The sequence below is a fragment of the Polyodon spathula genome, chromosome 28 (genome assembly GCF_017654505.1).
Source record: "Polyodon spathula isolate WHYD16114869_AA chromosome 28, ASM1765450v1, whole genome shotgun sequence".
NCBI classification, from domain to species: Eukaryota; Metazoa; Chordata; class Actinopteri; order Acipenseriformes; family Polyodontidae; genus Polyodon; species Polyodon spathula.
Window position 1 is genome coordinate 8,109,243 of NC_054561.1, and position 14,413 is coordinate 8,123,655.

The 14,413-nt window shown below is 47.3% G+C and overlaps 1 protein-coding gene across 8 annotated transcripts in view; it reads right to left on the reverse strand.

The window, feature by feature from the left end:
* Positions 1 to 1,840: 1,840 nt before the first annotated feature.
* The window catches only part of LOC121301825 (1-phosphatidylinositol 4,5-bisphosphate phosphodiesterase delta-3-A-like), a 29,177-nt gene continuing 16,604 nt past the window's right edge, over positions 1,841 to 14,413 (reverse strand). For 6 of the 8 annotated variants that reach the window (XM_041231440.1, XM_041231437.1, XM_041231438.1 and 3 more), the window contains 11 exons: positions 13,918 to 14,119; positions 12,793 to 12,937; positions 11,288 to 11,440; positions 10,569 to 10,745; positions 9,805 to 9,837; positions 8,891 to 9,044; positions 8,560 to 8,676; positions 8,252 to 8,430; positions 7,588 to 7,723; positions 6,839 to 6,988; positions 1,841 to 4,000 (listed from right to left, as the gene is read on the reverse strand). In XM_041231440.1, coding sequence (XP_041087374.1) covers positions 3,894 to 4,000; positions 6,839 to 6,988; positions 7,588 to 7,723; positions 8,252 to 8,430; positions 8,560 to 8,676; positions 8,891 to 9,044; positions 9,805 to 9,837; positions 10,569 to 10,745; positions 11,288 to 11,440; positions 12,793 to 12,937; positions 13,918 to 14,119 — 1,553 coding nt within the window. In that variant the 3' untranslated portion in view covers positions 1,841 to 3,893. Of the gene's footprint in view, positions 4,001 to 6,838; positions 6,989 to 7,400; positions 7,724 to 8,251; positions 8,431 to 8,559; positions 8,677 to 8,890; positions 9,045 to 9,804; positions 9,838 to 10,568; positions 10,746 to 11,287; positions 11,441 to 12,792; positions 12,938 to 13,917; positions 14,120 to 14,413 lie in introns of those variants that run through there. The other 2 variants (XM_041231441.1, XR_005947656.1) reach the window with 2 other exon arrangements.

Consider the following 14,413-nt stretch of genomic DNA (forward strand, 5'->3'; position numbering starts at 1 on the left):
GGCGCAGGTCTGCGCTGTGTGGCCCACACCTCGGTGCTTTAGTGCGTATCCCAGCTGAGGGTACAGTGCAGGTTCATGAACGACAAAGCTACAGACCTGCTTCCCCTTTTACTGTCCTGTTTTTATGGTGCTTGTAATCATGGTAAATGGTTTCACTTGCTATAGACATTTCAAGGCCGGATCAGTCAATAAGGGTCTTTCTACAAGTGAGAACCAGTGCCATCTAGCTGTGGAACAAATATCTGAACTATCCAAAGACTTATTGAACACCTAGCAGCACATGAAAAGTTCAATGAGTAGCAGCTGTTTATATTGATTACAGAAATAGAACAGAACAGAAACAGTAAAGTCAGAAATAAATATTCAACATGTACGATGTATCAAAGATAATTCACAGTATTAAACCATCAACTTGTATACAGATAGTACGTTTACTTAAAAGCTTTTCAATAGTTTTTCTCGGGCAGCTCGGACTCCTTCGCGGTCTGCTTGTGGAATCGCTCTCCTTGAATTGCAGGGTCGAGTCTCGTCTGCTTGTGGAATCGCTCTCCCTGAATTGCAGGGTCGAGTCTCGTCTGCTTGTGGAATCTCCGTCCCTGAATTGCAGGGTCGAGTCTCGTCTGCTTGTGGAATTGCCCTCCCTGAATTGCAGGGTCGAGTCTCGTCTGCTTGTGGAATCGCCCTTCCTGAATTGCAGGGTCGAGTCTCGTCTGCTTGTGGAATCGCTCTCCCTGAATTGCAGGGTCGAGTCTCGTCTGCTTGTGAAATCGCTCTCCCTGAATTGCAGGGTCGAGTCTCGTCTGCTTGTGGAATCGCTCTCCCTGAATTGCAGGGTCGAGTCTCGTCTGCTTGTGGAATCGCTCCTGCTGAATTGCAGGGTCGAGTCTCGTCTGCTTGTGGAATCGCCCTCCCTGAATTGCAGGGTCGAGTCTTGTCTGCTTGTGGAATCGCTCTCGCTGAATTGCAGGGTCGAGTCTCGTCTGCTTGTGGAATCGCTCCTGCTGAATTGCAGGGTCGAGTCTCGTCTGCAATGGCTCTTCAATTCCCAGCAAGGTCAACGCAGTCCTTAACCCCCTGCAAATGTGCTGCATTAGAGTCAGTATGCTGCTGCTATTTATACCTTGTTAAATTAGTCAGCTTGCCCGGAATAACGTTTTACACATAGTTATTTCTATGTTATTTAATTAGTCAGGTTTCCAATAACGACTTGGTTTCCAATCATTCGTCAGTTTCGCCGGGAACACCTGCATAGTGATCTGCTGCCTTAGAAAGACGTTTCCTTTAGTTCTGCAGTTTGCACACTGCTGCACTGTGCTGGTCAAATCCCTTTGCCTTGTTTACTTGCATTGCAATATTACAGCAGACACTTTGAGCACAGAGGCCAGTCACTGGGGCCAGACAGAGCATAGTAAACACCGCTTCAGCAACAGAGAACTCTTCTCTTCAGATCAGATTTCAGATCAGAGGCCCTGTAATGACCCTTTCAAAGCAAGGTCTTGCTGGAATTGGATTTTATTTCCAGGGATAGTTGCTGACACATGTTCGTTTCAGTGCTGAAAGGTTTTTTTGTTTCTTAATTACTGAGATTGTCATTGATTTCATCTGATTTGACTAACGGGAATTGCCTGTCCTGACAGATGGGAGGTTTCATGGTTATAATATTTCTAAATATCTTCCCTGCCTTACATAAACATCCCCTTAGAACAGCAGGTGTGGTTTTAGCTGCAGATTGGTTTTCTGGACAAGGTTTTCCTATTTTGGAGCTGTGAGTGTATTCTGCTGTTCTCAGTGTCTACGTAGTTCCAGCCCCCCACTGAATAAACTGCATTCCACACAGAGCTAGTGTTTACAGGTTTGTTTAATAAACTCAGTGAGTACGATACAGAAAATGAAACGCATTCCTTCCACAGAGCTCCTGCCTCCGACAGGCCTAATACAGGAGTCTTGGATTTCCTTACCCAAAGTAACATCAGTGACTCTCACTGCAGGGAGTGCGAGTCTGGCTGCACAGACCTCTGCTTTTCATTCCTGTTTCTCTCCCTCTCTCTGTGCAGTACAAAGACATCCAGAGAGAGAGAGAGATTTTCTGTTTCAAAGCCCTGACCTTTGGCAGCATAATAAAACTGCTGCTTTCGTTAAGGAAAAGTCGTTTTACCTTTGTGCCACCATAACGACACTAAGAAAATAAAAAGGATTATTGCTTTAATCATTACTGAAATTAGGTTACTATATAACCTAATGAATGATAATTGTGAAAAGATCTACATTTCCTCTAGTGCTGGAGAGTTGCCTATTTACCCTTTCAGGTACACCAGACAGATGTGTCCCACAAATACATTTGAACAAGCAGTGCTCAATTCCTCGTGTATAAATCTGAAGTGACTGTATGTTGTAGTGTAGGTTGAATGCGTGCTGTGATACGGATGGGCTCATGACAGGCTGAGGTGCTTCTCTGTTGCTGTTCTGTGTATGGTGATGTGTCTCTGTGGTTCACTTTGCTGTTCTTAACTGTCCACACACAGCACAGGGTTTGTATTGATTGTGCAGCCTGGGTGATTGCTAACAGCTGCACAGACCCAGGCAGCACTGAGTCCTGCGCAAGAGGGCTCTGGGGTTCTCTGTTACACAGCACTCAGCAGCTCTGTTTTAAGGGGTGTTTTGCCCCAAGAGTTAGGGATTGAGGGAGCAGATTTGCTTGACAAACAGTTCCAGGGAGGAATCAAAGTTAGTCTGTCCCGTTTTATCAAATAAGTGCAACATTTTATAAAGAGGTTCAACACTTCATCCTATAAAACTACAAGCATGTTATTCATTGAAAAAAAAACTAACTGTGGCACTGCAGGGAACTTCCTGTTTGTTCAGATATATTTGATTTCATTGCTTTCATGGCAGAGAGACGCTAGAGATGAAATTATTGTTCATGGAGGAGGAGTGGCACGTATATTTCCAAGCTATCCCTCAGCAGGTACACCAGAGTTATTATTGGCACTGGGCATCTGATTCCAACGGAACTAACATTGTTCTTAATAAAAGCAAACTAAATACAGATATTTCAAAATAAATGTTAAAATATTTCTATACAAAACTAAGAAGCTCCTTTAGTCTGCAGAACCTCTAGTCGAAACTAAATACTCTAAAAATATATATATATATATATATAAAAATAATGCAATAATTACAGAATGCTAATAACTACTTGTCTAGGGCTTGTTCTTTTCTACAATAAACACTGCGTTTAAACGGTCCTTGTGGTGAGTAGCATTCCGATCTATAACACGCTCAGTGTGCAGCAAACACTGAGGGACCACGCCAGTCTCCATAAAGGACTGCTTAGAATCCACTTCCTATCAGCACTGCCCTCTGTTCCTGTGCTGAAGATCTTGTGGTGCTGTGCTCCCTGCACATTCACTCCGAGTACCAGGACATTTCAAGGTGTGGAAATAACATTGCACAAGAAAATTGAGCCTTCTAAGTTTCCTAAAAGAAACTTGATTCGATAGCAAGTAAAGCAGCCTGTCTGGGGACTCCTGGTGTTCTGAATGGATGCCCTGGAATTTTACACAGTAGCTTCACTCCCCTAGGCTGTGCTGGCGATGTCCCAGTATTGGAAGGGAGTGCTAAACCAGTGCAAACTAAAAGGGGCTGGATCCTACTGAAAAAACAAACAGGACTACTTAACAAAAACAGAACTACATAAAAATGTATTTTTAAAAAAATGATTAACGAATAATTTAAAAACATGTAGGCCATCCTCCCTTGTTAAAATGTGAGTCAGTGCTGTGATGCAGTGCTGCAGAGTTGCAGTGTGCAAGGCATTGAGCTGGCTGCTCTCTGCACAGCCCTGAGGAACAGTGAGCCCCTCTGCTCTGCACTGGGGTCTTGCTCCGGGGGGCTCAGTCAGACTGGCTCCTGGACAGCTCTGACACTTTGATGTGCACGAAGAGAGACGCCGGGGAGATGGAGGCACCGTCCGCAGAGAGCAGGTGGATGTGCCGGTACCCTGGAAATACAATGGAGTATAACGAGACAGCATTCAGTACAGTGCAATATATATGAATGAGACAGTATGCAATAAATACAGTGCATACAGAACAATGAGACAACATTCAATACAGTGCACACAGAACAATGAGACAACATTCAATACAGTGCATAGAGAACAATGAGACAGCATTCAATACAGTGCACACAGAACAATGAGACAGCATTCAATACAGTGCACACAGAACAATGAGACAGCATTCAATACAGTGCATACAGAACAATGAGACAGCATTCAATACAGTGCACACAGAACAATGAGACAGCATTCAATACAGTGCATACAGAACAATGAGACAGCATTCAATACACTGCACACAGAACAATGAGACAGCATTAAATAGTGCATACAGAACTGTTGGAAAACATGGATCGAGAATTGATTAGCAGTTTGCTACGCATGTGGACTGGCAGAGCTATACTGGTGTTCTTTTCTGAAAAGAGACTAATATTGCAGATAGCAGACTGTTTGGTTCAAATTGCATGTACTGCTAACAATTGATAGAGACGTTGCGTCTACAAGCTCTTGACCAGCATTGACTGCAAGCTAACAAGATAACAATGCTGTGGACCAGAAGGGGCCAGGCTCTATGACTTTTGGAATGCAAAGCATAAAGGAGCTAAAAGGCTCCCAGGGACTGGCGTTGGACCAAAAGGTTCTCAAGGAGAATAAGAGATAACGCCACTGGACTCAAAGGGTCTCAAGCAAAACTAAGAGATATGAACAAGGAAGATGACAAAAACTAGATGTATGGACCTTTAGGGGTGCCAGGGGTCTGAAGAATGCACTGAGTTCAGAGGTCGTCACACTAGACTACACACACACCCACACTAAATTAAATACTCATAGTATATGGTAACAGAATAATGTGTTGTACCTTTGCGATTGGTTAAGTGTCAGAGAAGGAGGAGGTGGACCATCTATACAGAAGGGTATTTAATGTCATGCAAACATTGTAATGATGAGTATTCTGTTTGTCCTGTACCTGGGACCAGACTCCCTGCATATTTCAATAAACCTGGCAACTGATTGAAGAAAACGACTCTGTGCATTTTCTTGAATCTACTTACCATCCTTTTTTTTAAGTTACACCAAGAACAATGAGACAGCATTCAATACAGTGCACACAGAACAATGAGACAGCATTCAATACACTGCACACAGAACAATGAGACAGCATTCAATACAGTGCACACAGAATAATGAGACAGCATTCAATACACTGCACACAGAACAATGAGACAGCATTCAATACACTGCACACAGAACAATGAGACAGCATTCAATACAGTGCACACAGAACAATGAGACAGCATTCAATACAGTGCACACAGAACAATGAGACAGCATTCAATACAGTGCACACAGAACAATGAGACAGCATTCAATACAGTGCATACAGAACACAATGAGACAGCATTCAATACAGTGCACACAGAACAATGAGACAGCATTCAATACAGTGCACACAGAACAATGAGACAGCATTCAATACAGTGCACACAGAACAATGAGACAGCATTCAATACAGTGCACACAGAACAATGAGACAGCATTCAATACAGTGCACACAGAACAATGAGACAGCATTCAATACAGTGCATACAGAACAATGAGACAGCATTCAATACAGTGCACACAGAACAATGAGACAGCATTCAATACAGTGCACACAGAACAATGAGACAGCATTCAATACAGTGCACACAGAACAATGAGACAGCATTCAATACAGTGCACACAGAACAATGAGACAGCATTCAATACAGTGCACACAGAACAATGAGACAGCATTCAATACAGTGCACACAGAACAATGAGACAGCATTCAATACAGTGCATACAGAACAATGAGACAGCATTCAATACAGTGCACACAGAACAATGAGACAGCATTCAATACAGTGCATAGAGAACAATGAGACAGCATTCAATACAGTGCACACAGAACAATGAGACAGCATTCAATACAGTGCACACAGAACAATGAGACAGCATTCAATACAGTGCACACAGAACAATGAGACAGCATTCAATACAGTGCACACAGAACAATGAGACAGCATTCAATACAGTGCACACAGAACAATGAGACAGCATTCAATACAGTGCACACAGAACAATGAGACAGCATTCAATACAGTGCACACAGAACAATGAGACAGCATTCAATACAGTGCACACAGAACAATGAGACAGCATTCAATACAGTGCACACAGAACAATGAGACAGCATTCAATACAGTGCACACAGAACAATGAGACAGCATTCAATACAGTGCACACAGAACAATGAGACAGCATTCAATACAGTGCATACAGAATAATGAGACAGCATTCAATACACTGCACACAGAACAATGAGACAGCATTCAATACACTGCACACAGAACAATGAGACAGCATTCAATACAGTGCACACAGAACAATGAGACAGCATTCAATACAGTGCACACAGAATAATGAGACAGCATTCAATACAGTGCACACAGAACAATGAGACAGCATTCAATACAGTGCATACAGAATAATGAGACAGCATTCAATACACTGCACACAGAACAATGAGACAGCATTCAATACAGTGCACACAGAACAATGAGACAACATTCAATACAGTGCAATACACATCAATGAGTGCAGCGTTGTGGGGTATGATAGAGAGTTGTGGGGTGCAGAGTTGTGGGGTGCAGTGTAGAGGTGTGGGGTGCAGAGTTGTGGGGTGCAGTATAGAGTTATGGGGTGCAGAGTTGTGGGGTGCAGTGCAGAGTTGTGGGGTGCAGTGCGGCGGGGTACCTTGGCGCAGGCTGGTGAAGGGCAGGGTGAACTGTCCCACAAAGTCGTTGCTGGAGGTGGTGTCGTGGTCCTCCACTACGAACCGGACCAGCGCCAGCTCCGGGACCCCCACATCGAACACCAGGGTGTGGTTCCACTGCGGGTTGAACCCTGCGCACACAGACAGGGTTAGAGATCAGAGAGCAGGAACGCAGCCACTCACAGAGAAGAGAGAAGGGTCGCTTTCCTTTTAACATGGGACTCTATCTGGAGGGTGGATATCAGCCTATACTTTTATACTTGAAACACACAAGATAACGTAAAATCCATCACATTGAAATACTTCTATTCCTTGGTTGGAATTTCATACAATGGTTTTGTCATTACAATCTCAACACTGTGCCTGCTGCATGGTTGTACAGTTTGAGAGTCTAAATCTGTCTTGATCAGTGCGGAGAATACCGTGTGTGTGTCTCAGTGTGTGTGTGTCTGATTGTATGTGTTTCTCAAAGTGTGTGTGTCAGGGGGCTGCACCATTATTGTTGATGTGGGGGTCTCAGTGTGTGTGTGTCAGGGGCTGCACCATTGTTGTTGATGTGGGGGTCTCAGTGTATGTGTCGGGGGCTGCACCGTTGTTGTTGATTTGGGGGGACTCAGTGTGTCAGGGGCTGCACCATTGATGTTGATGTGGGGGTCTCAGTGTGTGTGTGTCAGGGGCTGCACCATTGTTGTTGATGTGGGGGTCTCAGTGTGTGTGTCGGGGGCTGCACCATTGTTGTTGATGTGGGGGGTCTCAGCGCGGGCGTTGTCAGCGGGCACCCCGTGCAGCTCCACCCTCACCAGCGGGTCCACGATGGAATTCGGCCTCTCCGGATTCAGCTTGGGCAGCTGCTGGGCTGAGATCACCTGGAGAGAGAAGGGGGGAGTAGAGGGGTTACTGAGAGAGAGAGAGAGAGAGAGAGAGAGAGAGGAGGGGGGGGGTTACTGACTGATGACAGACAGAGAGGGAGAAAGGAAGAGAGAGGGAGGGAGGGAGAGAGAGAGAGGGAAGGAGAAACAGAACAGATGATACTGGGAAGACAGAACATGCAGGTACCTGCCATCACAGCACGAGAGACACAATTCACCTGAATACTTAAAGCCCCACTGTCTGAGAGACCTTCGGTTTGTATTTGTTACTGTTGCGTTGGCTGTAATTGCTTTGGAAAAGCTGAATTCTCTTGTCCTGTCAATAAAGCCCATTTGAGGAATCGATGGGACTGGCCTCTCATTAAAGGAGTGCCAACCAAGGTTTCTTTAAACTCAGCTGTGTTTCCTCTTGTCAGCACGTGCAACATTATAACATTATAACATTGCAACATTACAACATTGCAACATTATAGTGTCTACATCTCTGCCCCTCTGATTTGACCCTTTGACACGCAACACTGTTACCGTGACGGTCAGGGTCTTGGCATGGTAGCCCTGTCCGCGGGCGGGATGCTCAGGGTCGAAGGTGGAGTCGGCACTGCGCAGGAAGGCTGGTTTCAGGGTGTAGCCGCAGTTTCCGTTCTGCAGGAAGCGCCCCTGATTCAGGGCCATCGCCTCTCCGGGGGTCTGGAAATTGAGCGCCACTGGGGAGGACATGAACCATGTGACCACAGACATCCCCAACCAGTCACACAATCACAGACATACAGTAACATAGTCAGACAGGCACACAGACACATTCGGGGGTGTGTAGTGTGTTCAGGTGTACTGACCGATCTGGCAGCCTGCGTTCCACATCTCCTGGGGGCTGTAGTTGGAGGAGTGAGCGCGCAGACCCGAGGGATAGATCCGACTGAGCTGTCGGGCATTGTGACGAACAAACATGTTTCCTGAGAGAGAGAGAGAGAGAGAGAGAGAGAGAGAGAGAGAGAGAGAGAGAGAGAGAGAGAGAGAGAGAGAGAGAGAGAGAGAGAGAGAGAGAGAGTAGCAGCCCTCTGGAATTCTATTCATCACTGTGAATGCTTCAATCACTGCGATTCTCTTCTACACACACGCACTCTTGATAACAAGCCTGCCAGCCCCCCCACCGTGCCCCCCTCGTACCCTCGTCTCGGATGAGGCGGCGTGCTTTGCCCTCTGAGAATGATGACATCTCATTGGCCGGCTGCTGGGAGGCGTGGTCAAAGCCACGGAAATGCACGCTGCGGCACAGCACAACGAGATCAGAGAGTTCTGGAGCGAGGCTAGACGAGCAGCTCTGAGAGAGAGAAAAAGAGAGAGAGAGAGAGAGCATTAATACAGACAGAAAACACCATCACACACACACACACACACACGCACACAGAACACCATCACACACAAACACACGCACACAAAACACCATCACACACACACACACACGCACACAAACACCATCACACACAAACACAAGCACACAGAACACCATCACACACAAACACACGCACACAAAACACCATCACACACACACACACACGCACACAGAACACCATCACACACAAACACACGCACACAGAACACCATCACACACAAACACACGCACACAGAACACCATCACACACAAACACACGCACACAGAACACCATCACACACAAACACTAGGATTAGACGTGCCCAATTATTTTTTCAGGAGAGCTGAAGTTTCAGCGGACGTCCTCCGATCCCACAAGTGAGCCAGCTTCCTTTTTCACACCCAGGAGCCAGGCCATCCCTGCTCACTGGGCACCTGGCCAGCAGGGTTCGCTGTAGCGCGATGAAAAGAAATCCCATGCCTTCGTACAGCCAGGACGCGGACCTGTGCTCCCCTGACTGTAGGACTCCCCCTGCACACCATGCAGCCGTGCTTTCACCAGATGAGCCGCGTGGGGACCCCCCATCCCCAATATCTATCATTTGAACTCACCCATTCATCCCATTCAACATACAAAACACTCATTAACACCAAGAGAGAAAGTCCTTGACTGCTGACGAGTGCTGCAGTGGACCAGGCGTTTCCTTACCTGTTTACTGCCATTCACAGGCACAGGGGAGACCTGGAGGAGAAGAGTGACACGAATACATCAGAGTGGATGAGACTAGACCGGAGTGCTGGACAGCTTGTATACTTAACATTGAGCCTGTTTAAGAACATAAGAAAGGTTACAAACGAGAGGAGGCCATTCGGCTCATCTTGCTCGTTTGGTTGTCAGTAGCTCATTGATCCCAGAATCTCATCAAGCAGCTTCTTGAAGGATCCCAGGGTTTAATACCCTGGTGGAGGAACCATTGCTAAAATACAGCTGGCTCAATTAGGAAAGGAAAGGTCAAGTACCCAAGTCCCAATTACAGTGTGATTGACCAAGATCTCAATCACAAATATACTCGGGCACAGTACATGTAAAAATACACAAAAACCAAATATGACTCGGACTAAGAATAATCTTTTATGTGTTTTTATTTGTCTTGTTTGGGTTTTATATATTTTAACATATACTGGTGTCTGAGCTTGCATATCGCAAAATCTTTGTGTTTCTTTCAAAACTGCACATTGAGCTCTCGGGAATGGGAGTGCAGTGCAGGTGAGACTGATGGGAGCGCAGTGCAGGTGAGACTGATGGAATTATTTTAATAGCTGCAGCCACTTTAAGGCTGAGAGTTTGATGAGGTGCAGTTCTGTGAGTACCTGGTTTTGCCCAGAGATCCTCTTATGCTGTCGGAGTGAATCTATAACCCTGTCTCGCTAGCTCTGTGCAGCAGCTTCACGTTAATCTGATCAGAGACTCACCTTGACGGATTCTTTCTTTTTGTTCTTCTTCTTGTTTTTGGTCTTGATCCCGCCCCCCTCTCCTGACCCCTCCTCCTCCGAGCAGGATGATGAATCGGATGAGCTGGAAGAGCTGTCAGACTCCGCCTGCTGGCCACTCAGCTTCTTTCCCTTGACTAGGATCCGCCCCTTCAGCTCCTGCGTACACCAATCAGGAGACAGCGTGAGAGTGTTTGTCAAAGTGTTTATACAGAGCGAGCAGCAGTCTATTAAAGGTGTGGGGGGGGGGCTCTGCTGCATGCCATGTGTTAATCCTGCTTTTTAAAACTGTTTGTCTCATTGGTGATTTTTTCGATCAGTCACATACAGAACTAAACTTGACTTGGCTGTTTGGCAAAGGGAAAAAGGAAAGCTTTTGTATTGATTATATTAGGGTCAGCTCAGCAGGGAAGCAACAGATCTTGTCATTGTCCTGGATATCCATGCCACAGACTTCCTTAGGCAACATGTAAAAACGACATTAATTGTGCCAATTGGAACAAACATGAACATACAAGCTCTGCATTCTTCGTGAACTATCAGTAAACATAATACTTGCCAGTGGAGTGTGTGTGTGGAAGGGGGGGGGGGTCCATCCATTAGTCCTGAAAAGTTCATTTCAAGCCCTGTGCGCACACACACACACACACACACAAACACACACGCACACACTCTCAGACTCACACGCACGCTGTGTGTACCTCAGGGGAGGGCAGGCTCCTGGTTCCTTTGCTCCCTGGGCTCTTGGTCAGCAGTGTCTCCCCCAGGATGGAGCGCAGGTGTCGGGCCATCACCACCTGCTGCTCCCGGCCACAGTGATTCTCCAGAGACAGGATGAGGGGGTATGGGGAGACCTGGGAGAGAGAGAGGGAGAGGGAGAGGGAGAGGGAGAGGGAGAGAGAGAGAGAGAGAGAGAGAGAGAGAGAGAGAGAGAGAGAGAGAGATTAATGACCCAGTGGAACTGTGCAAAACCTAGAAGAAACCAAGTGGACAGGTAGTGATTATACTGATGGCAACACTTGCTTTTCTACTCAGTGATATTTAAAAAACAAGCTTGTGCATCTATTTGAATTCTGACTCAACACTGATATCATGATTAAAAAGATCTCCATGTTCCACACAGCGTGACGCTTACATTCACTATTCCCAGAAAAGAGTGAATCCGGCCTTCAGTGTCTCCTATTGAAACTGAAGAAGCAACTGGCAGTGGATTGTTCAGGGTATTCCCTGCTCTACAGACACCTTCAATCTGACCCCCAGGTGTGCTGGATCACCTGGCACTGTGGCTGTGTGTGTGTGTGTGTGTGTGTGTGTGTGTGTGTGTGTGTGTGTGTGTGTGTGTGTCTTCAGGGCTCCCTGGTTGACAGGGGCAGGGTGGCGCTGTCTGTGTGTGTGTGTGTGTGTGTGTGTGTGTGTGTGTGTGTTGGGGTGGGTTGTGTTCAGGGCTCCCTGGTTCACAGGGGCAGGGTGTGTGTGTGTGTGTGTGTGTGTGTGTGTGTGTGTGTGGGGGTGGGTGTGTTCAGGGCTCCCTGGTTGATAGGGGCAGGGTGGCGCTGTGCGTGTGTGTGTGTGTGTGTGTGTGTGTGTGTGTGTGTTCAGGGCTCCCTGGTTGACAAGAGCTGGGTGGCGCTGTCTGTGTGTGTGTGTGTGTGTATGTGTGGGGGTGGGTGTGTTCAGGGCTCCCTGGTTCACAGGGGCAGGGTGGCGCTGTGTGTGTGTGTGTGTGTGTGTGTGTTCAGGGCTCCCTGGTTGACAGGGGCAGGGTGGCGCTGTGTGTGTGTGTGTGTTCAGGGCTCCCTGGTTGACAGGGGCAGGGTGGCGCTGTGTATGTGTGTATGTGTGGGTGTGTGGGTGTGTTCAGGGCTCCCTGGTTGATAGGGGCAGGGTGGCGCTGTGTGTGTGTGCGTGTTCAGGGCTCCCTGGTTGATAGAGGCAGGGTGGCGCTGTGCGTGTGTGTGTGCGTGTGTGTGTGTGTGTGTTCAGGGCTCCCTGGTTGACAAGAGCAGGGTGGTGCTGTCTGTGTGTGTGTGTGTGTGTATGTGTGGGGGTGGGTGTGTTCAGGGCTCCCTGGTTCACAGGGGCAGGGTGGCGCTGTGTGTGTGTGTGTTCAGGGCTCCTTGGTTGACAGGGGCAGGGTGGCGCTGTGTGTGGGTATGCTCAGGTCTCCCTGGTTCACAGGGGCAGGGTGGCGCTGTGGTTGCAGTACCTGGAAGGCGTAGTCTCGCACAACCTCGATGACCTCACGGAACAGGATCCTGGAGGTTAGGGTGTGTCCGTGGTACACGATGGGCTCTCCGTTCGGACCCTCCCAGCAATCGAGCTCCACACAGCGACAGCCTCGACTCAGAGCCCTGTGCACACACACACACCCGCGCACACATGCGCAGACACACACACACACACAGGTGCACAAACAGAAAGACACACAGACAGACACATAGAAAGACACACACACAAAGACAGATGCACAGACAGACACTTATGAATCAGTCTTTATCTTTAAAAAAGTCAATCTTGAAAACCATGTGACACCAGTCAAATTTCAGGCAATTTTTTTAAGCAGCTCATTGTCAGGGAGATTTCGAAGCAGTTCCCACTAAGCAGCTCCAATCAGAATACAGTTCATCTCAGATACTGCAGCTCCAATCAGAATGTAGTGCAGCTCAGATACTGCAGCTCCAATCAGAATACAGTTCAGCTTAGATACTGCAGCTCCAATCAGAATGCAGTGCAGCTCAGATACTGCAGCTCCAATCAGAATGTAGTGCAGCTCAGATACTGCAGCTCCAATCAGAATGTAGTGCAGCTCAGATACTGCAGCTCCAATCAGAATACAGTTCAGCTCAGATACTGCAGCTCCAATCAGAATACAGTTCAGCTCAGATACTGCAGCTCCAATCAGAATGCAGTGCAGCTCAGATACTGCAGCTCCAATCAGAATGTAGTGCAGCTCAGATACTGCAGCTCCAATCAGAATGTAGTGCAGCTCAGATACTGCAGCTCCAATCAGAATACAGTTCAGCTTAGATACTGCAGCTCCAATCAGAATGCAGTGCAGCTCAGATACTGCAGCTCCAATCAGAATACAGTTCAGCTCAGATACTGCAGCTCCAATCAGAATACAGTTCAGCTTAGATACTGCAGCTCCAATCAGAATACAGTTCAGCTTAGATACTGCAGCTCCAATCTGCACAGGGGGAGCACGGCTTAATCATTCAAACATGTGGCTTCATAAGGAGCCAGGCGTTTCAGGCGTAGATATACAGGGGACCTGGAAGCAGCAGAGTTGACTTGCTAAGCAGGAGCACGCACAGGCAGGTGTGCAGCTTACCTGAGGTAGGCCTCGGTGCTGCTGGGGCCCCCGAGCTGGTCCTGCAGCAGGTACGTATTGTGAGACGAGGAGATGAAGTAGTGGCTCAGGGGCTGGCTCATGTCCTGGTAGACTGTGGCGTGGGCGGGGTTAAATATGTCCCCCTCCTTCGACAGCAGGTACATCAGGAAGCCATCAAGCATCATCAACCTCTGCTGCTTCGCTGGAGCAGAGAGAGAGGTGTGAGACAAACACACACACACACACACACAGAAACATGCACACATACAGAGAGAGAGACACATACACACAGAGACATAAACATACAGAGACACATACACAGAGACATACATGCACACAAACACACACAGACACAGAGACACATATACAGAGACAAACACACACAGAAACATACACACATACAGAGAGAGACATACACACAGAGAGAGACAGACACATATACAGACATACACACATACAGAGAGACACACACGCAGAGAGACATATATACACAGAG